The following is a 24,824-nucleotide window of genomic DNA, read 5'->3' on the forward strand; positions in this document are numbered from 1 at the left end:
CAAGTGGAACGATGCGAATGTCATTCGGATGACTCGCGCATAATGGTTTGCTATTGCTTTGTGACGTCATGGTTTACTGCTACTACTACTAATTACAAAACAAACGCATTCTGACAATAATTAAAGAAGTAAAAATTTTGAAGTCTTCAAGTCTGTTCTTGTAGTTAAAATAGGTGAACTTTAAGAGCACTCTTGAATGGGGATGCAGTGTTCTTGTGTCTAAGATCTATGGGCAATTCGTTCCATGTAGCTGGGCCTAGATAAACAAAAGAACGTCGTCCGTATGTTTTACACATATGTATTATTAGAGTATACATATCAAAGGTGCGTATGATAGATAATGACAATATTGTAACGTGGTTTACAAGTCATTTCTACATTGGGAAGTGTACCTTCATATTCCAGTAACATGAACAAAAATTAGCACAACCTCTGCTATAATCTCTTGTTAATGGCTTTTCCCATAATTTAATTTTATTGCATATGTCTTTCAACATATTTATCTCATTCTGTTCCATTTCTATGTTAAATGTTGAGGGAACTGGCGCTGACATCTTTCTGTTAATTCTAGGATTCCTTGAAGACTTTCCATGATGACAGATAAGCTTACTGCCGTTTAATATGGCGTCCAAATTGTCCCGGCAGATGAATGGTTAACTATATCGATGTCCGAGAGCTAGATTTCGTCTGACTGTATTATGTTCCAAAGGTGCCAATATTAATGACAGCGATGTAGGTAGATGACTTCCCCTCCTACTCTCTCCATCAATCTTAGAAAAGAACAAAGTTTAACATTAAAATAGTATGATTCTGTTTTTGTGTGGAGTACTATTTTCTGCGGAAGCAATGCTTGAAAATAATATATATTGATTCTACTAATGTTTATACTTCATATTTTCCCAATAAAAGAAAGATGCCATGATCAATAACCAAGAGTTTCGATTGTTCATACCTCCCCTTTTTGTCTTTTTATATCTGTCGACTTAGAGAACCGTGATCATTTTTCAGATATAAGAACAAAATGCAATGTATTTATCTTCTCAAGAGTAAATAATTATTCCATGCTTTAAAAGTAAATATCATTATATGCAAGTTCTGAAGGTCTTGAATTTCAATTGCGTGAATCACATCGTAATTAAAACGAAGTCTATATATATATATATATATATATATATATATATATATATATATATATATATATATATATATATATATATATATATCTTAGCTAGCTGTGAAAGATCTTGCTATTAAAAACAATTATAAACGCTTTCTAATGACCAGAGACATTCTAGCAATCATTTAATGTAGTACTCCAATATAATGACTTTTAAAATAAGAAAAGATGTTTATGGACCCGCCAGTAGTTTGTTATGTAACTAGTTACTATTCTTCTTAGATGAATTTTATTTTTTATAATTCACATGATAGTAGTTAGACGGTCGTGTTAAAGAGTTTTTATTAGCGAAGATTCGTCAGGTAAACAAAGGGAAGTTGAAATAAAAACAAGAATATTAGTGGAAATGAATAGGGCATCATGAGACATGGTATCCATCGCTTGTTTAGAAAGACAAGGAACAGGAAAAGAAACGGGTAACAGTAGCTGAGAGCCAAGCATTCAATACAGGTTATGAATGTGTGCGAGGGGACGTTAACAAAATAATTCATCTTCATTTGAGTTACAATTTTTGACCTACTGTTTAGAATTTATTTCTTTATGCCGGATACATCTCGCCACCAACTTCCAAATACAGCCGTGGAATCTAATTAAGACAGAAAGAGCAATCGTTTAATGTAGTACTCCAGTATAATGACTTTAAACATTTGTCATTTGATGGAAGAAGAAATAACGGTAACTTACTTTTAATCCACATTAAATTTTTATAAGTATATAATGACGCCATAACTGATACAGCAATACATTTTACGTCAGATAGGCGGTACTGAATCTAATCTATTTGAAATCGCTTTATTGGAAGTGACATGTTTATAAAATAGTGCTTCTTTTCATGAAAACATGTACAAAGGCATCCATGTGTAGAAAAATAGTATTCTTTTCAACAGATTTACTAAAATTACTCCTACTGTTAGTATCTAGTTACTAATATAAACAAAATGAAATTGTTTGTTCATACAGCATGACATTAAATACGAATATGTTTTTTTTTATATCAATAGTTATTTGGACATTATATCTGATGCATGTTTATTATTATACAGTTGTCATAAATATTGACCACAAAACATGATTTACTACCTTATCATTGTCTTTTTCTTTCTTTGAAGTTGTGCGGAAGGGCGGCAAAATTTCATCCAACCATTTTAGCTCTCTTTGCGTGAAGACCTTATCAAGTCCTTTTCTTACGAATATTGTTGCCAACACCTGTTAGAGGATAAACAAATAGAAATAATGCTGATAAAATCTGCTGAAACAAAGGAATGTTCCGCAACATCAAAACAGAAAATGAACGAACAATCAGATAAGCAGAACGTGGACAAAACACCGACCTGGAAGATTCGGGAATACGAACAATCTGTATAAAAGGTATTAAATAAAGCAAACTATTTTCTATATGCACGAGGAAAATGCATGTCACATATAATCGTAAGGCTCTCAGATATGTTGCTTTCATTATTGTTTGGCGTGGAGTTGTGTTTACCAATGAAATGCACTTATTTTAACAGAACGTTAAAGAATAACAACAGTGGCGAAAAACAATAAATTGATGACCCATCATATGAAATATCTTCATCTTCTACTCGGAGATCAAAAACAGTAAACCAGAGTGTGGTGGGGGAATGAATATTTGCAATTGCAGAAAGTAAATAATTTAAATGCTTCTTGCTCCTCAGCCCCCACCCCCACGCCCACTAAGACTTAATGTTAGTTTAATTGTTGTGTTCAAACAAAACCCTTGAGGACTCCATACCAGCATCTCTACAGAGGTGGGGAGTCATTTCAATGAGCTCGTTACAGTGGCCTTAATTATTTGTGGGAGGGATTTAATGGACAGAGGAAGGGAAAGGCAGAGACAGTGGTGTCGAAGTGTAGAAGATGGGGAAATTACACCCATTTTGGTAGCCTCTTAGCCCCTAGAAAACATCTGCGTAAGCTCCACAATCATCATTGTGTCAGAGGAAAACAAAAGGTTACTACGATGCAGTAAAAGGGAAATTAAATCTAGCAATTTTATTCTTGTTGTAATCAAATCTAACATAATGGGATAAAATCTTTGTTTTGTCTTAAGATAGGCGAATGTGAGGCAAAATGGATGCTGCGATGAAAATAACTAGAATACTGACTATATTTTATTATATTTATTTACATTTACTTTACATTTATTATTTTATTTATTTATTTATTTATTATTATTATTACTATTATTATTATCTTTTGAGATAGAAAAATAGATAGATTGACGTAACTTACCAGAATTGGGAATGCTATGGATACGACCTTCACACTTTTCACCACCCAAAGGAAGACGATGCATACTACTTGGATTGCTGTGTAAAGGTGAACACGCCATAACGGAACGTGGCGAAGGTAGACGTGATCCGGTTGATATTTTAGTGGCATAAAGATGAGCAATACTCTTTGAATTAACTGCATATAAAAAGAAGCAGGGAGATCAGTATAGTGTCCCTTTGTATTACACTCACTATCCTCTAGAATTACTATATTACTTTCTGAACTTTCTAAATAAGAGTAAACATGGCTGCTCACCATCTTGATAAAATTTTCCTTGCTTTTTTTTGTCATCTTAATATAATTAAGGTCATACATGCGATGAATATGTGTCTGTGTGTTGGTGTGTTTGTATGTTTATGTGTGTGTGTGTGTGTGTGTGTGTGTGTGAGAGAGAGAGAGAGGGAGAGAGGTCAACGAGATGCCAACTCGGTTCAGCTAAATCCAAGACAGGCAGCAATCATTCTCGTTTTTGGTTATGACATTAAGCCCATGTCTTGTGAGGTAATTGATTGGTTGAACTGAATCCGCCAGCGAGGGTGGCATGTGCCTACCAATTATCTCATAACGGATATTCAAACTGACGGCTGACTTAAAATCGGGTCTCCATTTAGGTGAGAAACCTTGTGGAGGAAAATCTTCAAAATGTAAAACTGTTATTTTTGTAGAAGAATTTCCAAAATTACCGATTAAGGTTTTGCTGATAATCATTACGTTTTAGTACAAGACGGCCAGCTCACACTGTAAACGTGAACTGATGAAACTGTCATTTAAAAAAGAACGGACTTTATTCACAATGTTTGCCGTTTCCTAAATGGCAAGTATATTACAAGGAATCAGTCGTCACATATTCTTCAAAACATTCAAAATATGATTTAGGTTATCGAGAAAAAATAGAGAGACAGACAGACAGACACACAGACAGATGGAAGAGTACTTGAAAATAAATCGCGCCCTTCAGTCGCATACAAAAATGTCGACTGCAAGCATATATTTAGTTTTAAACGTTGTTTTATTGATGTATGCTTGATAAATACAAGCAGCCAATACGAAGCAGAACATGGATAAATATTACACGAGGAGATCGGATGTTACACTTAAAGGGAACGGGGGTGGATACATAGTTTCAAAGATCTGCAGGTTATCTTTAAGAGTTATTTTTCTTTAATTTTTGACCCAAAATAGGGATCTGTGTATTATTTTCTTAATTGTGCTTATATCAGTTAGAAAGAACAAGTGATCGGACTTCTGTGCTTGAATATACAGTATTTTCTAAAGTCGTTCCAATAATTGCTATTAATTGTTTCCTGTTTTCATCTCTTAATTTATCGACGATCATGCTGACGTTAGGTGCAATTTCTTACATTTCAACAGGATCACTGTCCACTTCATAACATATGAACAGAAACACATAAACTGTATCTGCTATTACTAATGCTTTCACTGTAAGCTTTATGTAAGCGAGTTCTTTGTTCTCGGGATACTTCGCTTCATTTTACCCGTCGGGGGCAGGCAATACTTTCGTCAGCTTTTGTGAGGTCCTTGCTTTTCAAAGCAAATAGTTGTAAACGATGCAATATAAATTTATAACAACAAGGAATACATGTTTTGAGAATTGAAAATTTAAAACAGAAACCTCGTATTTGGACTTCTGGAATGGTAGCGTTTAGAACTATTTACAAGAACTTCCATAAAAGAGTGGGTCTCTTGGGTTGTTCTCGCTATGTATCTTACACGATGTTAAATATACAATAATACTTATTTATCCAATCCTCCTGAAGATATTCCACAGGGGAAATTGTCCTGCGTCTGTCTTGAAGGATGTTCTCTAAATAAAAGCATAGATTTTTAAAGAAATAATTATGCATAGAGCAAGCGCCGCATTTTTCTCTATTTTCAAAAGCCAGGTAAATCACGCCTAAACTATTAATATATATTCTACACCTTGGTATTACACATCCCTGTATATCATTCAGCTCAGTAATAATACATTTATGTACCTTGATATTACACATACCTTTGTACTGTTCAGTGCAGTAATGATACAAAACATTGTACCTTGCTATGTCACTTACCTGAAGACCACCCAGAGCAACAACACCCATGTAAAGGAAGACTCCATAAAGTACTGGCATTGGAATATACTGCAATGCATGAAAAATATGAATTAACATATATATTATGCAGTATACTTATCATTAGTAACTTGATTCCTATTGAAATTTGTGTTGAAGTCTGTATGTATTTATAAGTGTTGTATTTTGATCGAATTCTCAGTTAATTTTTTGTCGAGCCTGGTGTATTTAAGCCTTTGGCATTATCATTGAATTCCGTATTCAGTGTGCTCAATATAGTGAATCTCTTCCGTGTGTGTGTGGGTGGAGTGGAATTTGGGATCTGAGTTGTGATTAGGTAGCGCCTCAGTCACTTTGAAAAGAAAATGATGACTGATATTTTAAGCTGAGTTGGAATATTCATCCACAAATAACCTCTATCAGTTTTCAAATGTAGCATTTTATATTAGTGCATCTAGTATAACGTAGAAGTTTTAGCATTTTATATTAGTACATCTAGTATAACGTAGAAGTTTCAGCATAGTGATGCATACAAGCTGATCTAAAACCACAAAACTAGAAGTAATTTGCTTTTTAAGATTATATACATATTTCCCTCCTCCCCACATAGACAGTTAACGGTAATTAATGGATGAAATGAAAAATCTTTGAAAGCCAATCTAATAAAATTTTATTTTGGCCATGGTATATAAAGCCAATTCTTTTTAAGGTTGAATGAGAAAATAGTGTGTGAAGAAGGGAAATACGTTGCGTTTAGTACACAAAGACATCATATGTCTAGAAATGAAATGCAGTTTGTGTCTGGAAATGAAATACATTATGTGACTAGAAGGAAAATGCATTATGCGTTCAGAAGGACAATGCATTATTTGTCCATGCTATGTATAGTGACACTGGACCGACTTGACCTGCTATCGATTCTCCTAACTATAAGCAGCTTTTCAAGATAAATAGTTGATATTTTGGGCAAAGTTGTGTGTGTTCAATTTTGAGTAAGATATAATGAAACACATTTGTGATGTCAAATGATGACATACTATGCTGTTGGTTCAAGTGTCAAAGGAAGTGATACTAGTTACAGTGAAACCTGCTGACAGAGAACATATACCTGCATACCTTCATGGAAATGATTAGCCCAATGTTCTCATGTTTCCACTATAATAAGACATTCATATCTTGACCACAATGGTTAAATTCATACTGCGTTCGGAATGTGATCATGTAGCCTTCACGGTTTCTCAGGGTCATACAAATAATCAGGTCCTGTAGTGTCCCTTGCCTTCACCACCTTGTCCCCACCACCATAAGAAGGCATATACACATCTCTCTCTCTCTCTCTCTCTCTCTCTCTCTCTCTCTCTATATATATATATATATATATAAAGAATACAAATCATATTATGAATAACAGTTATTTCAAGTACACTGCATCCAGTAAGGAATCACGTTTATCAGGGTTGATTAAGATTAATGCAATAAACTACAACGAACAATGCAAAACAAGCATCTAACTAGCCTGAGCACTTTTGACTCTTTAATGAGTCTCTTTTCTCTTGGCAAAGTCTTGTATTTGTCTTTTTTGCCTTTGAAAAAGATTCATTAAGAGTTGAAAGCTCTCCAGCTGGTTAGATGCCGGTTTTGTACTGTTTGCTGTAAGGTTATATATATATATATATATATATATATATATATATATATATATATATATATATATATATATATGGACTTAACCCTATCCAATATCAAGTTTAGTGTGTTTCTCACTAAAGACAATGAATTTCGTTTTATTTAGGTAAGTAAGTAATACATAGCGAAGATTTTGTAAAGGAGTGTCGTTAAATATTAGGATTATTATCAATAGACGTAAACATATTTATAAAGGGTCTGGGTTACGGTCATTGAAATTCCCCTATCTAAATACCTAGCCTACCTGGTGTATAACACATTCTATCTTATGACTGTAATAACATATCATTCTAGAAACGAAATCCTGTCCTACATCATGGCTTGTCTTACGTTTTTCTTTTATTGAATCTAAACAAATAATGGGAAAATATATATTTCGTGCTTAAGATAATCAGGTAGAATCATTTGCAATTGTTATGCTCAGTTTCTAATTTGGGTAGAGTTATATTGGGTAGAGCTACTATTCCAATTATTTGCTAGAGTTACTATTCCAATTACTTTGGTAGAGTTACTATTCGTTAGAGTTACTATCCAATTATTTGGGTTTCCTCTTCCAATTCTTTGGGTAGAGTTACTATAGGGTAGAGTTACAATTCCAATTATTTGGGTAGAGTTACTATTGGGTAGAGTTACTAATCTAATTATTTGTGTAGAGTTACAATTGGGTAGAGTTACTAGTATAATTATTTGGGCAGATTTACTATTACAATTATTTGGGTAGAGTTACTATTAGGCAGAGATACTATTCCAATTATTTGGGCAGAGTTATTATTCCAATTATTTGGGTAGAGTTACTATTCCAGTTATTTGGGAGAATTACTATTCTAATACATTTTCACTGGAAATAAAATGCATTCTTAAAAAAGATTCTTGGAGAGAATCATTAACTTGGGATAATATATATTCGCATATTCAATTATATTATTGTGGTTCATCAAAATGCAGTTGTGACATCATCAAGTCACGTGCCATTACAGACGCATAATTATTTTCTGCGCTGTATCTAATTTCAATCACCACTCAAATTTAATTAGAAATGTATTCATTAAGATTGGTGAAAGAACTTGTGGACTATTTTGGGATCTAATTTGCATTACTTTAAGTTCTTTTCAAATTTTCCTTTCGTATTCTAGGGAACTAAGTTATTTTTGAACTGTATAAAACCCGTTGGTTTAAGCTCCTTTCATTTTCTTAGTTTAAGACCATGGAGTCGTATATATATATATATATATATATATATATATATATATATATATATATATATATATACATAAAGACACTTTTCCTTTCCGTATTTTAAGTATCTTCCATCGAAAAGAATCTTCCGTAAAAAGCGAATATAAAGTCAATATATCTTTTTCCCTTTGTGTATGTGTTGTTATGATGGTCGAGGGACACACACTTTCATAAACCATCTGCTAGTGTTCAACCTCACCTTTAGTATAGACGTAATTAAAACCGCCAGGCCACTGAATATTCCTACCATCAGAGCAGTAATTCTTTGTTCTCTGGAAATAAAAATGTATTTTCGAATGTAACGTTCACTTTCTGGGTATTCAACATTCTTTTACTTGCTTTAGTAAAATAAATACTTGTGATGGCTTTTGGTTTTCTGTGTATCTTTTATGTGTCTATTTTCCTTTACATTGATTGTCTGGATGTGGCAGAGTATATGAAAGCTTTAGGATTAACACTGTCTTAGCGCATTGTCATTATGTATCCGGGAACTTGAACTCGCAAGGATCATACTAATTCTTTCTTCAGATCAGTGTATAGCCATCAAACACCATAGCAAAAGGAGTTCTACAAGCCTGACATACAATTGTCTTGGTAGCTTGGAAAATTCAAGATAATGCGGGCTGTTGTGAAATCTGCATTATTTGTTGATTGTATGAACCTGTCTATTGCTTGGCGGAGAGGAGCATCCACATTAGCTTAAAGCAATTACCTAACGTTCCAGGAAGGAACGCTTCCATTCACCTGTTAGAGATTAATTTGATTGGACCCTTATATACGTATATTAGTAGTGACCATCTTGCAGTCCGAAGTAGTATTGATTCTTAAATAATCGGACACAACCGACAAAAACACATATAGCATTGTTTCTTTAATAATCGAACACAAATGACAAAAACACATATAGAATTGATTCTTAAATAATCGGACAAAACCGACTCAAACACATAAGGCTATGATTCTTAAATAATCGGACAAAACCGACACAAACACATATAACATTGATTCTTAAACAATCGGACAAAACCGACAAAAACACATATAACATGGATTCTTAAATAATCGGAGAAACCAGACAAAAACATATGTCATTGATTCTTAAATAATCAGAGAAAACCGAAAAGACATATAGCATTGATTCTTAAATAATCGGACAAAACCGACAAAAATACATATAACACTGATTCTTAAATAATCGGACAATACCGAGATAAAGACATATAGCACTGTTTAAGCTACTTTGGAGATACTAGCATTGTTCAGAACGTCTTTCTTCCTATGATGGAATGTCTCGATAAACTATGGACTGAAATACAAACTACTTGAAGACTCATAACACTCCCAAGAAGGAAAACAAAAACATAAAAGAATGTTGTGCATCGCCTAGAAATATAGTCTTTTTGTATTCCCTTAAGTTTTGTTGCACAGCAATTTTGTTTATAAATATCTTCTGCGTCACTTTAGTACTCTGGATACGCACGTGCCTAAAGTTAATTGACATTCAGTATAACAATAACAAGAACGAACGTAATCATCAAACTGCATTTGTTTTAATTGCAGTAACTTAGAACATTGTAAAAACGTGCAGCTTTTTGTCTGTTGCCCACACTGAAATATGTTTCTTCTGATAAAGAGGATTGTGCCTAAATAAATTTGTTTCGACATGGCATTTTCCAAAACGATGAGCTCTAAGTGTTGTACTGCTTGTTTGTTTGTAATTCTACTAGTTACCTAACTCCCAGGAAAACCGGTTTCTCGCCAGGAGCAGCGGATTCAGATTCCTTTTTTAAACTCATCACGTGAGCAAGAGTGGTAACTGTTGATGCAACATACCAAGGAAGTCCAAGCAGTGACGTTACAGCCACCAAAATTGCAACAATCAACATATCTAGGTGATAGCCAGCTCCTTTCTGGAAACAGAAAGAAACAAAAAAATGTTAGAATAGAATATCACCAGGAAGTGTGTTCGGGGATTAGTAATAATTTTACTTGATAGATTTATGGTTAAGCAAAAATTGGATCTGGACACATCGCAAATAAAATATCTTGCAACTCTCCTGAACTTACTCGCTGCTACTATTGGCTTTGTCTCGTGCGATTGATACGCACAATCGTATTGCCTAAGCGGCTGAAATTTGAAAAATAAGTGTTAAACATGTCTTTGAATTTTCTTCGGATATGATATTACATTCAAAGTGGATATAGATGATACTATTTCAGCTAATTCAATTTTGGACAAAAGTCATCTCTGCGGTTTGTTCTTCTCTGCAATTTTCATTCCTACTCGGCTTTTTTTCATACATACCCTAATATTGATTGAAAACAAGAGTACAGAACACGTCACGTGATATCCGGCCAACGGTTAGTTAATGAAATGTAGTTCATGCAGTCACCTTTGAGTACGGATGAAAAGACACATACAGACATGGTTTCAGGTCAAAATCATTCATTTGGGAAATGTTCTCACTCTGACAAATTCCAAAAACTGAACTGTTTCGAGTTCTTTTCTTTGTAAAGGGGAACACTTGCACTAAATGTCTTTGCTAGCGGTTATAGTAACTCCGGTTTGTGTGCAAAAATGAAATACAGGGGTTAAATCTATTTTATATTGATTTTCAACTTCTGGTATTGCTGTTCTTTTATGTAAAAGGGTTACAAACAATACATGTACCAAGTTTAGTTGAATTCAGTTGAAGAGAACTTTAGTGTTGGTTCACAATTAAATGTAAATGCCAAAGAAAACAGAAACATTGACATGGAAAGCACACCTACAGCGGTCTTTATTGCCAGAAGAGAATACCTTTTCGAACTAAATTAGTATGTGGTGCGTTTTTTACTGTCCAAAAAATGAAATGTGACCGATACATCTATTTTTCTCAACAATGGTACTGACTTTCGATTACTGTCCTTGCATATGTTGGATTCTCCCGGGACAAGTAGAGCAAATATGAACCACTGCTTTGAAATCTGCTTATAATAACTCAAGTTTTCATCGGAAATAAATTGCAATGACAAACTCAGTTTTTAGTAACAGTGACATTGAACTTAGAGCTATTGACCTGAAAATCAATACGGGTTTCTCCTAGGAAACAAGGGAAACACATGCAACGAATAACTTTGCAAAATGTTGAAGAAACTTAAATTATCGTCCCGAACACATAAATTGAATGCCCTCTTGCCAGTAGGGGCGGACGGTAGTAATTTATAATACTATACATTATTCTTTTTGACGTTTTATATGAAAGAAAGTCACAGGTTCGCAATAAAGAAGCAATACATTTTTATTTATTCATTTGTGTTTAAATCAATATAAAGACTTTTCAATTTTCAAACAAATCTGGAAAGTGCTTCGTCTTTTTCCCGGTCCAGAATGTATTTGTAAAATATTGCATGCATTGTTAGAATAACGTTATTTAGCAGACCCGAACACTCAGATATTAACAGTAGTAGGCTTGGTTCCATATAAGGTACTACAACAATAAATATTTGGTATTTCATGATAAACTTTTATATAGTTGAACCCCTGTCTGGTGCAATATTAATGTTTCCACGATTAGTAAAATTGTTTCTTTGTGGGTCTGGTGCATCTTGATCTTTCGTCTATTTTTAAACAGATGTTTATATTCTTTGTATCACTGAAGTTTATCGTTTGCACATTTCTGTTAGAATAACCAACCTTGAATTTATTCTCCTTCCTGTTGATGATGACAGTGGTGATCTGGTGGTCCATAAATAAAAGAATTATAGCTAGCAGAGCTGGAATTGCGCTTAATAGGTACAGCCACCACGGATTCTTGTCACTAACAGGATTAATGAACCATCCCCTGTCTGGCCTGGTGGGCTGAAATTAGTAAAATAATAGGATTGAAACTAGCAGAACCGTAAGCCCGCTGATTTGGATCTGTCATTAGGCATACATCTCACCAACAGGGTTATTTGAGCCAGTTCTGTTATGCCCCGTGGGTTGAAAACAGTAAGAAAAATGTTTAGCTAGTGTTCTTTAAAATGTTGTGTTTTGCTTATAGCAGGAACAACTCTGTCTTTAGAACATTGTCGCAAATCCTAAATCGTACCGTACCGACATATTTTCTTTTGCATAGATTTGAAAACGAGGCAAAAACTGCGACGCTATCTAGATATATTCCTCCAGAAAGGACACTCCGTGGTTACTACCATGATATACCTTGACATATGTGTGCCACACTATTTTCTATAAATGTTCACTGTTAACTAGAACGAAACGAATACCCAGTGTAATGTTTGACAACTTATATGGAACTCATTTGTATGAAACCCGTGAATGAATTATCACAAACATAGCAAACGATACCAACATTGTCAAAATTACGTTCAGCAGAAAAACATTAAAAATAGCTGAACAAATAATTTACATTGAAATAACATTCATGGTTTAAAACAAAACGTGCGATCCAAATATTATTTTGTGAAATGGTACTCCGGATAAATGGTCCTAAACTGGTTAGGGAAAGATCATATTGAGCTCTATTTAGAGAGCACGAAAACTGAATTGGTAACATATGAACATGACGATACAAGTTGGTAGATTTTGTTGTCGGGTGGCGGTAGGTAAAAATGAGTCACAGTTGACATAATCTAAAGTTACCAATATGATACTATAATATGAAGATAATAAAAACATAAACCCCAACCACTACCCTCTCACCAAAAAAACAAAAAAAAAAACAAAAAAAAAGATATCAGGTTATGGTTCAAAATTCTTATGAGATATATAAGTAAATTTAATGAATTTTTGTCTCGATCGTGATGACTTAATTTCCCTCAGCTTTGAAAATACAGCTGGTAAAAGAAGCAAATTATTTGATGTAGGTTTCTTAATGCACTACTCTGGTGTTTTAGCGGACTTGGACCTGTATTTCAAAGTTTGCAAATACAAGACGATCATAGCGACTAGCGATTGGATACTATATTAATAATAATAATAAAGAGAAGAACAAGAACAAGAAAACAAAGGAAAGATGATTACAATGACAATAATAGTAATCATGAATGAAAATAAATTGTAAATATGATTAATTCATGTATGCATCCGTTTTTAAGACTTTTTATGTTGAAATCTACGTTACATTCGGCTATAACGAGATCTTTCGCTTCACTACGAGAACAATTTTTATTTCCACCAACGTTTAGAATAGATAATCTGCAAATAATATTACAGGTATTATAGAATATAAAATACGGTGAAACTTGTCTATAAAGAACATTCCTGGTAGCATGAACTTGTATCCGTCATGGACATATGTCCGTTATATAGAGTTAAACAAGATCATAAACACAGGAGACGTAATCGATATCTGTTTACTAATATGAACAGGCATCTTTTATACAAAGACCAAAACGATTATAAACAAAAGATAAGGAATCGATAATTACTGTTCTTTATATACAGGTTTCCTTTATACAGATGTCAAAATGACCATAGCATAAATCTGAACCATTACAATGTATCTTTGCAAACAAGTGTCCTTTACATTTGTAGGTGTTTGCTATTGCAGGTGTCACTGTAACTTTAAACTACCTTGAATTCTGTTGGCACAATCAGTTTGGGCGTATGTATCCCAGTTGCAGCGTCTAAACAGACCATGACGACAATTGCGATGAGAACTGCAAAATCACTAACAGTTTGACGAATCTGAAAAGTGCGACATATAGTTTTATGAATTATGAAAATAGTGGCTTCAAAAGAGTCGAATGCACTTAGAGTTTTCCTAAGACGAGTCTCAGACTCAATGATATACATTATAGTTTATAGCGTACCAATCAAAGTAGTGTGTACCTAGAGCATCGTGTCAGTGTCATTTCTTTCCCACGCTTTATGTTTCTCATATTAATTCTGCGTAGTTTGTCGTAAATATCAAAATTAGGTAATGTACATCGACATATCAAGGTACACAGTCGTTGTTTCGTGTTACATTAGGCGTATCAAATCCCTGTTTTGAGAATATAGCCAGAGCTGATCTATCTAATATACTGGGTATGCTAATTTCAACATGTATAATCTTTATGTAGATATCGTCTAGAGACTTTTCCTTTTAAGAAAATTGATGGTATTTAGTGCGGATGGCGGTACTAACAAGCGAAGGGCAGTAACAGTTATCCCTCTACCAAGAATCACGTTTGCTCTGAAATCGCAGGATTGTCAGCACAATAACTGATAAGGCTTAAGCGGTCAAATCTTGGAACTATACTTATATGTGGAAGTATAGGAAACACCAAGAAAGTTTATTTTGAAAATTCAGTAATTTTAACTTTACTTGCTAGTAGAAGAGAACTTAACTTGTATAAATAAATAGGTTTTAAACCTTTTTGACAAGACATTTTCTTGACTGCGGCGTTCGGAGATAACATATCTAGACATTTAAACATTTATCTAATATGTCATCATGAAAAGTATAACGCTCTCCAAATTAATGCAGCTGGATACATATTGATTCTTTGTTGTATTAACGTTTCCAAAATAGGCTTAACTAAAATACTTACAAATGTCGGAAAGAATAGGCTATTCCTGAACTTCTCTAGGGCCATTGCCAGCGTAAATGTCCCAAGGAAAAGAAGCCATGAAAAGAAGAAAACATCAGGAACATAATTTACAGTTGCACACGCATCTCCCATGGACGTTCCACCAAGTGCTTTACATGATTCCACTCCGAGGTTTGATAACAGCGCGCTCGCAGTTAAATTACTGGAGATTTCACTATCAACACTGTCATTATTGGCAAGGATTATTTTAAATACGGTATGATTAAAGTTCCAGTCTGATGTGTTTCTTAAGAAGGGTAAGACGCATGTGCACTTTGATGCATTTTGGGGTGGAAAAAAGTGCACGGGCGCAAATTGCTGTATATCGGCGACCTTGGAGAAAGCATCGTAGATGAAAATGATTGCAATAAGAGAGGCGAAACATTCTTCAGTGAATCTAGTGATGAATTTGACCAGAGCGCTGAGGTCGAAAGCAACCACTAGCATGAGAAATAGTGTTGTCCAAAGACCTATCAACAACCGAAATGGCATGAAGTCCCATTCGTTGTCCCTGGAAAGAAAATTAAGATTACATAACCTATATTCTATATTGTTTAATATGATAACATGTTGTGGTTTCGTTCTCTTCTACTAGCAAGCAATATGTGATAAAAAAGGGTTGACCCAGAGTTTGCTTCTAAAGGAAATTATAGCGTAAACAGTAGCTCATTTTTCATACAATTATTAAATTTATCCTGTTTTGCTAAACATTCAAACCTTTATGTTCTATGTTGCATTTTCCTCTTCTATTTCTATATTTCCTTACTTCTTGTCTCAAAATGTATATGGAAACAAATGGCAAATTTCATCGAAGAATATCAGTTTCGAACGTAACGTTTTATTGTAATCATTCTCTGGTGTCATTACAGTATGTAGAATACTACGCTGCTGTTTCATTCATAGTTTAAACATCTGTATTTATCCTCTGTATCACATAATGCAACATAACCCCTTTCCTTCTGTAAAATATAGGAAGATTGTACTGGAGTAATAGCAATCATGCCCTGAGGAAGATGTTAACAACATAGGATATACATTGAAAATCATGTTTGAAGCGTCAAATATTATTGCTTCCATTTCTAGAAAGATCAATGATCAATGATTGAACGCACTTGCAGAATCTGTAGAGTATTCCTTCCAGGACATGCATTGGACCAGTACTGCCTAGGATATTAAGGGGCTGGCCGGAAAAGAGCGCATAAATCACTCCAGTAATTGCAGCCGCCATAATACATTCCATGGTGCCCTAAAAGTACATAGTTTGCATTGTTTTCAGCATTTTATTGTTCGTTTTGTCAACGAAAGGGTCATTATAGGATAGGTTTTGTTTTAATAACAACAAACAAACATTCCATTTGAAAACAAAGATTTTACTTGATAAGAAATTTGGGTTATTAGACTACGAATCCTTGATTTAATTTAATGCTGCTAATATTACATACCATCAATGTCCAATTATAAAATAGAAATTATGAAAATAGTCAAAATGGGCACAGTAAATCAACCAACTAAACAAAGATAAAATTTGGCCAAAATAATTAAGCTATCAAATTTGGCCCAAGGTATGTATGGTCAACGCTATTACCACTGAGAAGAAAAGAAGAAAACAACGTAATATAAGGCAAATTTCCAAATTACCTGTGTATCGACACAGGTTATAGTCTCAGAGAGAGAGAGAAAGAGAGAGAGAGATACTCTAAATATGCCATGAGTAGAGTTTGGTTTCCACGTAATTCGTCAAGTACATACTAATAGTATTATTGTGTAGTTCTAGTAAACATACCATATATTCGTCAGTGGCATCAGCAAGAAGGCCACCAAAGGTCACGTTTGGGGTCAAGGTTACCAGAAAGAGATATATGAGGGATGCCAGGCACTGTATATGAAAGGCATCTGTGATATCGGATTTGTACCAGGGAAGTTTTCTTTTGACGTCATCTACTAAGCCACCAAAGAAACTGAAATGAGGATAACAGTTTAATTTGCATTGAATTGCTACGTTTTACTTGCAAGGATGTAGCACAAAGACATAACATTTTGGAAAACGGTTTTAACATTGTAAAAAATACAAACTTAGACAAAAGATGTATCAGATATAATATTCTTAAAGAGGTCCAATCAGCAAAACTAAAGAAGAAACATGAATGGGCGCACGCTTTGTTCCTCGAATAAATTCTACATGCCTGTCATATATATATATATATATATATATATATATATATATATATATATATATATATATATATATATATATATATATATATATATATATATATATATATATATATATATATATATATATATAATGTCTATCATTAGTACAAACTCTCTGCCTGACATTCTGAACAAACATGTCAATTCTACCAATAAATTGTATTTATTCTAGTTTCAATTGATGGCTGATAAAACAAGTTTACGTAAGTGTAAATCACTGTTGTCTTGACGTCAGCAGCCCGTACGTTACTTCTGCTACTATTACTACTATGACGGAAAAAATTATCCACACACATACAACATTCAATGCCATCTCCACAAAGGCTGTAAGACAAAAGTGATCAGTAATTACCGCCCTGTTCTCTGTAACGTTGTATCTTCGTGGTCTGCATGCATGTCCGACGTCTTTGCCAAAGCCCCGTTATCGGGAAGAGATGTCGAGGATTTCCGATGTTCCTGTTTTGAAAAGAGAACCAGATGATATTCTGCATGAGTGATTATAATTTCTATTTACTCAACATCTTTTCTATATTTTCTCTTATTTTTAACATTGAATATCTGAAAAATGATATATACAGCCTAGTAGTGGACAGGTTTATTCAACTGTATGGGCAACATGTTTCTGCTTCCTAATGGTATTACGTTTGCGGGTACGAAATGCAAATGCAAATGGAAAATTGTTACGTTTTACATCGTTACCAGCTAACTTGTCAGCACGACTTGTATGGAAAGTCTGGACAGTACATTTCATTTACATTTATCATTTTTTTATTATGGTTCATATCATAGTAAATCAAATTAAAGCCATATTAGTTAGTATTACAATTGTCAGCTTTATTGCATATTTTACTCCAGGAAAATGCTGCTTCACTCTTATTATGTATACGAGTTGTCTATGTTATTACTTTCACCAATAGGAAGATTTATGCAAAGCACGTATTTCAATCAAAGTCTTTAAATGATTGTCTCTTGCGAACGAGTAGACATTTTGATTACTTGACACATATGTTTATCCAATTGAATCATTAGTTTACCTGTGGTGGCATGTGATCAGGTGGTTCTATACGTGTATGTCGATCCCATGATCCAGGTGGAAGGACTGTCATGTGGTTCGAAAACTCTTCCATACCGGCCAAGATATCTCGTCGACAATTGGCTTTGTAGACCGATGAGCTGAACATCTGCAGCAGAAGATGACCTATATATGATATTGCTTGTTGCTTCATTTAATAGGCAAAATATAGCCTATGAGGATTGTTCTCTGTATCTTGATTGCTTTGGTTGACAAACTATGGTAAAGACCTATCCCTATTTATAAATTCTAAATTATTTTTAAACCGCGCCATTTAAAATTGTTATCTATTTTGTGGTTGCAGCCGTATTTTTTATCATCATCATCATCATCATCATCTTCATTATCATCATTATTACCATCATCACCATCATCATTAGTCATTTGTTACAAACGAATGCGAAAAAAGACAGAACTTACCTCATCGGTGAAGAGAACTCCCATACATCGCGTTGCATCCGCGCAACTTGCTAATTGATTCTTTGGTCCCAAAAGAATAAAGAGAAACCGAGTGCACAAGTCAACCTCAGTAATATTTCCCATGTTACGGGCTTCTTTTAACCTTATGAATACTCCCATTGGCTTTGAGAGTTCTTCCACCTCTCCAACCATTAGGTTGGCCACTTCCGTTCCACGTGGAATCTTCCGCATGAAACGGCTATTTGCCTATAGGTAATGAAAAAGGAAAAGTTACCGAATGTAGCAAGTTTAAAAAAAAAAAAAAACCAACACTCTAGTAGAAACTAGTACCGCTGTATGTTCCCTAGATGGTAACATTTCCCGCTTATCAGACTTCCTCATTTATGTATCCATTACTTTTATGATAAAACTTGTCCGGCGCTTTCAAAGCATACTTTCTTTCCACCGTGTGAATAAGGCTGACACGGAAGTTTCAATGCTGTTGTAATTAGGAGAGGAAGTGTGCTGGTCGAACGGAAAAGTTTACGGTAATAATTGTCATTTAGGTCCAAACTGCGATTTCTGGTCAACGGAAATCCAATGTTTTAGGATATATCTCATGCAGCCTGTAGCAAGTGCTATTGTTTCTTTTACAAGTTCAATAATTTCTGAGTTTTATGGCAAGTCTTATATTTATGTCATGGCCATGAAAGAAAAGCTCGATTTATTTCAATAAATCATCAAATGCTATGTGATATATAATGGTGTGTGCATTTGTCGAGGTAAGTAAACCACTCATCTATTAGTTCTTTATTTCATTTTTGATAACGTTAGCTAGTTCTTGTTATTTCAACAGATTGCTAGTCACTGAAGTGATGGCCAAACAGAAAGTACACATTTATTAATCGTACAATAATGATATAAGTCCTTAAAAACCAGAGACAAAATTATTATCATATTTCCCGCATCCAATCCTGCGTGGATATGTTTTATCAAGGCAGACAAAATGAAAAGGAAAGAATAAAGGTACGAATAATTCACACACTGTTAGAGATGACGGTTGAAATTATTTCAGTCACATTATTTGCAAACAGCTTGCTTCTAATCCAAGTCAACTAACAATTCGCAATATTTCTCTTTTAAAAAGATGCATACAAAGACAACGAAATTAATTAATTTTGAGAGTACAAGAAGCATTTCAGTAAAACCAATCATACAAATAAATGTTATTTTAAAGACAACAGAGCATTGCAGAATGCCACAAATATACTGCGCAGGTGCATAATTATGTCAATCACCTGTAGGAAAGATCTCATTGTGATGATAAAATCCATTTTTGCACGTACAAATGTTGCTTTCATTGATATATTTATTGCATATAAATGTCAGACATTCGCTATACAGCAGAATTCACAAAAAATGTATGTGTACGTATTTTGAAATCAAAATCGTGGCCGAATAGCGGGCAGCAAGTGCACCAGGAAGCATTATCGTGTTCTCTCTGTGTATTATAACATACAACGTCACAGAGCTGGTGAAAGAACATGTAAAAGAGTTTATTTTTCACCTCAAGAGTTGAATGTTTGCTTTCGAACTATATCTTGTTCAATGACGATAATAACAGTCCTTCTGACGAAAAAATATTTTGAATTATCTTTTTGTTTGCCCGCTTCAATTAAAATAGAAAACAAGACTGAGACAAATTCATGTCTGCATCTGCTCGTCGCTTCGGAACTTATGGGCTTAAGTTATAGTGTATATATACATATATATATATATATATATATATATATATATATATATATATATATATATATATATATATATATATATATATATATATATATAAAATCATTTTTCTCAAGTTGTGTTACGTACTATAGATATAATGTGAAATATGTATATTTGTATATTTCAAAACCTTTTTCGGAACTTATGGGCTTTATATATATATATATATATATATATATATATATATATATATATATATATATATATATATATATATATATATATATATATATATATATATATATATGTGTGTGTGTGTCTGTGTGTGTGTGTGTAATTGTTCTGCTTAAGTTGTGTTAGTACTATTCATATAATGTGAAATATGGATATTTGTATATTTCAAAACATTTTTGAAAGATACTATTAATTATATTTGTCTCGAGGTGTACACTTGGTCATGTTATCAAATAAACATTTACATCTGATATTCATTCATATAATACCTTTTGGGTTATTTTAAATGATTTTTTCTATTTTCCTTTTGCACAAGTACTGACTTGTCATTTATAATTACCTTTCTTCTTTTCATTGCATCATTTTTATCCTTTCTTGTCAAAGGAAGTGTATACCAGGAATTGTTCTTTTTTTAAAATCAGATTGTCTGTAAGTCGTGTACCGTTACTAGGACTGACTTAATATAATGTATATATTTGCTCACTTGTTTCTACAGTAACACATCCTGCTTGAAATTCGTGCTAATGATGAGGAGGAGTAAAATGTCAAGGGTATATAAGTAAATTGTGTTAAAGTGTAAGAATGTATTTTGCAACGGCCATCATCAACACGAGTGCTGATAAAGACGTTGTCTAAGAGAATAGACGACAAAATTTAAACTGAGGAACGTATTACGCTGAAGAAAGACACTCAAGTCGATAAATATACTCATGCATACACACCTTAGATCCGAGTGACAAAGACTGTGTAGAAGCGCCCGAGTTAAGTTGGGAAGGTACCTCCTGTTGATTAGGCTCACTCAGTTCAAAGCCCTCTAGAAAAAGTGCAACAATAAGGTCAGTGATAAAGCTAATGCCTGTTGCAAAGAAATCCATATAAGAAATCCCGTGGGTATGTTTATTTATTCATTCATTTTACCTGCATCAGTACATAAATACGTGATTCTTGTATTGGACACTCTATGGAACTCGTTCTGGTACCATGATTGGCAATGTCTTTTAGCATTTAGCATCCTTAATTTATTTTTAATAGACTATGATGTGCGTAAATTAACTGCAATTCAATGTAACATCTTCTGCTATCCCACGTTTCCAGCGACAAATATACATAATTTACTTTTTCACCACTGATTTGTCTCCATTCTGTTTAATCTTTCCCACCTTAAGTATTATGAACTAGACGGCCTGTTTTATTATCATACTTCGGCAAGGAAAACCAGGAAAACATGGAAGAAAAATTGGAACGTCATATAAATGATCCATTAATTAGAAATATTAGAAAGAATGCATATTTGTTCCCCAAAAACTAATCAATAATTTGCTATTTAAAACGCGGATTTACCAGCGTAGATTCCGCTTGCTGTGAATGAGTTACTCTTTCTAATCCCTGTGCTGCTTGCGATGCCGTTCAGTTTCACGCGGGAGTCCTTGTAACCTGGATTGGAACGCGCATGGGGATGTTTATGATGTTTCAGTAGCACTGCACGGATGTGGTTCCGAATGAGGTCAATAACATCACCCTCTCGTATCCAAGATTCCAAAGCACGATCTTGATTGGTAAAAAAATGAAAACTGTATATTCCAATAGAAATAATAATAATAATAAAAAAATAAAAGCGCAAGAACAAAAAATTAATAAACAACCAAACAAAAAGAAAGAAACCAAAAAATACCCACAGCAAAATATGAATGTGCAGTGTTCCCACAATAGTTTAGACGTCTCTAACAACCAATCTTCTTTTAGAAACAGAGTTTAGTTATTTAAGATTTTAAAAGTCCGTTCATTTCCATTTTTAATTCTGTCTCCAGTGACACATACTATGGATATTTTACGTCTTCCTTGTGATTCGAATGGATAAAAAGCTACAAAAGTATTGATTTTAGACACCTTCAGCAATATTCCTTGATAAATGAAATCATGTTAATATGACAAAGATTCCCGAAAATAATAGAATCAAGAAAAGAAAAACAACAGATTTGTTTATATGGATTACGTAGAATCATGCAGATGCATCCAATTCTTTCAGCACAGCTGATGTTATAGCCTAAAACTGATATAGTCATAGAAAATCCCCAAACCAAAACTACTTATTCCTACATATTCCTTGGATCGCACTTATTTGGAAACGTATTTTGAATCGAAAATTTCAACTGCCTATTAAATAAGATAAACCATGCATTTTCTGTAAATAAATAATAAAGAGGAATATATATATATATATATATATATATATATATATATATATATATATATATATATATATATATATATATATATATATATATATATATCAAAATGATAGCTTCTCATTAGTCCGGGGTCCGAAAAAAGGAATCTAGGAATTTTCTTATCGATTTCTGTTCCGCTTTATGATATACCTTCTTTTTATCACGACGTAAGCAATTGTCCGTGCCTTTACGAATAAGCCTTTCAAAAACTATGTATCAATAATTGCTTATAAGTTTTCCACCTCTGGTAAACATGTAACATAGTTAAGACGTATGTTAATGACGCGTAATTAATGGTTGTTAGTAAGAGTCATGTTAATGAAGACCCGACTTTATAGTTAGCTTTTATCATGTTCTCACACCTTTGGTACGTGTATCAGTAGTGTACTCATAAGTGCCCAGCAAATATTAGAAAAGAACAGAAAGATTTTGAAGCAAAATGCACATGTATATTTCATCACAAGTTTGCATCAAATCGTATTCTCTTTTCTTCTTTCATTACTGCTTGCTTTAAGTTTGGCACCAAGGATAAGGATGGCATATTTGGTAGGTCTTTACACGAAATAGTCCTATAGCGTACCAACCTGCCACGTCAGCCATGCTGCTACACTCGACATCCAGCAAAACAGGGCATGTTGAGAGAAGCTGTTTCAGTTCCATGAAGGCTGCCATAGACAGAGATGGCACGTGTGGTTTGGACCATCTCTTTCCTCCCTCTTCCAGTACCTCTTCAAACTTCACCCATCTAGATAAATCAGATTATCATTATTAGGTCCATTTCTTTTATTATGCTGTATGTCTTTAGTTTTGCGTTCATCTTTTTTCCTTCAGATATTTTTTTAAATTTCTTCAGAATTGTTTCCTATACTGGTAGAATTCGTCCAACTGTTTCAAATTCTTCTAAAGGTTGGGAAAAAACCTGTTCTATTCGAATGAGACCTGACAATCGTCAAACAAGAATTAAAGCATTTGGTTTCCTTAAAAAACGTTGCACTTTAGACCAAAAAATGTGTAAAGAACATTGTCATGCATCATAGATTTTATTTTTTGCCATAGAAATCTTGCAATATTGGAGAGACAATGCACAATTATCTTAAGATGTGATTTCGGTTGACATGAAGAGTTAGCACAAGGAAATTATATAATTTACAAAGGTACCAATAAGAAGGATACATCAACCTTTGCATTGTAGTAAGCTCAAAAATGTGTCCATGTTCTTTGCCATACCTAGCCATCTCTTTCCAAACAAGATCTTCCCTATATGTCCGCAAAACGTCCATTTGGCAGAACAAGAGTTTTACCGCCTCATCTTTCTCGTCTGTGATGCTGCAAACAGCATGTACTGAGATGTTGCCTGTACTGGAGTCATCTTGACTGGATGAGGAGGACACTTGGAGATTCTGGACCCCTTCGTCCGGCACATATAAATCCATTCTATAAAACAAGTGTTAATAATACTTGTGGATTTGTTTTGTGGAAACAGTTTAAAATGTAATCACGCTCGCTTTAAAGGGAGGGACTTTGTGGAAACAGTTTAAAATGTAATCACGCTCGCTTTAAAGGGAGGGACTTTGTGGAAACAGTTTAAAATGTAATCACGCTCGCTTTAAAGGTAGGGACTTTGTGAAAACAGTTTAAAATGTAATCACGCTCGCATTAAAGGTAGGGACTTTGTGGAAACAGTTTAAAATGTAATCACGCTCGCTTTAAAGTTAGGGACTTTGTGGAAACAGTTTAAAATGTAATCACGCTCGCTTTAAAGGTAGGGACTTTGTGCATCTGAATAAGATGCAGTGTTATGACGTACAAATATGTTTGATGATTTGTGTGTTTTATGGAAATAAGTATATTAATGATTTGTCACTTTCACCGACCACATTGTCTTATATCAGTTATTGCTTTAATCATTAAATATATCGATG

The 24,824-nt window shown here is 33.9% G+C and overlaps 1 protein-coding gene across 1 annotated transcript; it reads right to left on the reverse strand.

The window, feature by feature from the left end:
• Positions 1-1,715: 1,715 nt before the first annotated feature.
• LOC149789504 (electroneutral sodium bicarbonate exchanger 1-like) lies at positions 1,716-24,335 on the reverse strand. The gene is made up of 18 exons (XM_089972458.1): positions 24,130-24,335; positions 23,487-23,647; positions 22,016-22,222; positions 21,397-21,488; positions 18,731-18,976; positions 18,273-18,419; positions 17,591-17,694; positions 16,808-16,982; positions 16,137-16,270; positions 14,986-15,535; positions 14,024-14,137; positions 12,143-12,307; positions 10,198-10,376; positions 8,666-8,738; positions 5,545-5,613; positions 3,431-3,607; positions 2,258-2,383; positions 1,716-1,763 (listed from the first exon to the last, which is right to left on the reverse strand). The coding sequence occupies exons 1-18, from the start codon at positions 24,333-24,335 to the stop codon at positions 1,716-1,718; spliced, it is 2,973 nt and encodes a 990-aa protein (XP_089828584.1).
• Between the last annotated feature and the right edge of the window lie 489 nt (positions 24,336-24,824).

This window comes from Sinohyriopsis cumingii, chromosome 10, assembly GCF_028554795.1.
Source record: "Sinohyriopsis cumingii isolate HCF-2022 chromosome 10, ASM2855479v2, whole genome shotgun sequence".
In the NCBI taxonomy this organism is placed as follows: Eukaryota; Metazoa; Mollusca; class Bivalvia; order Unionida; family Unionidae; genus Sinohyriopsis; species Sinohyriopsis cumingii.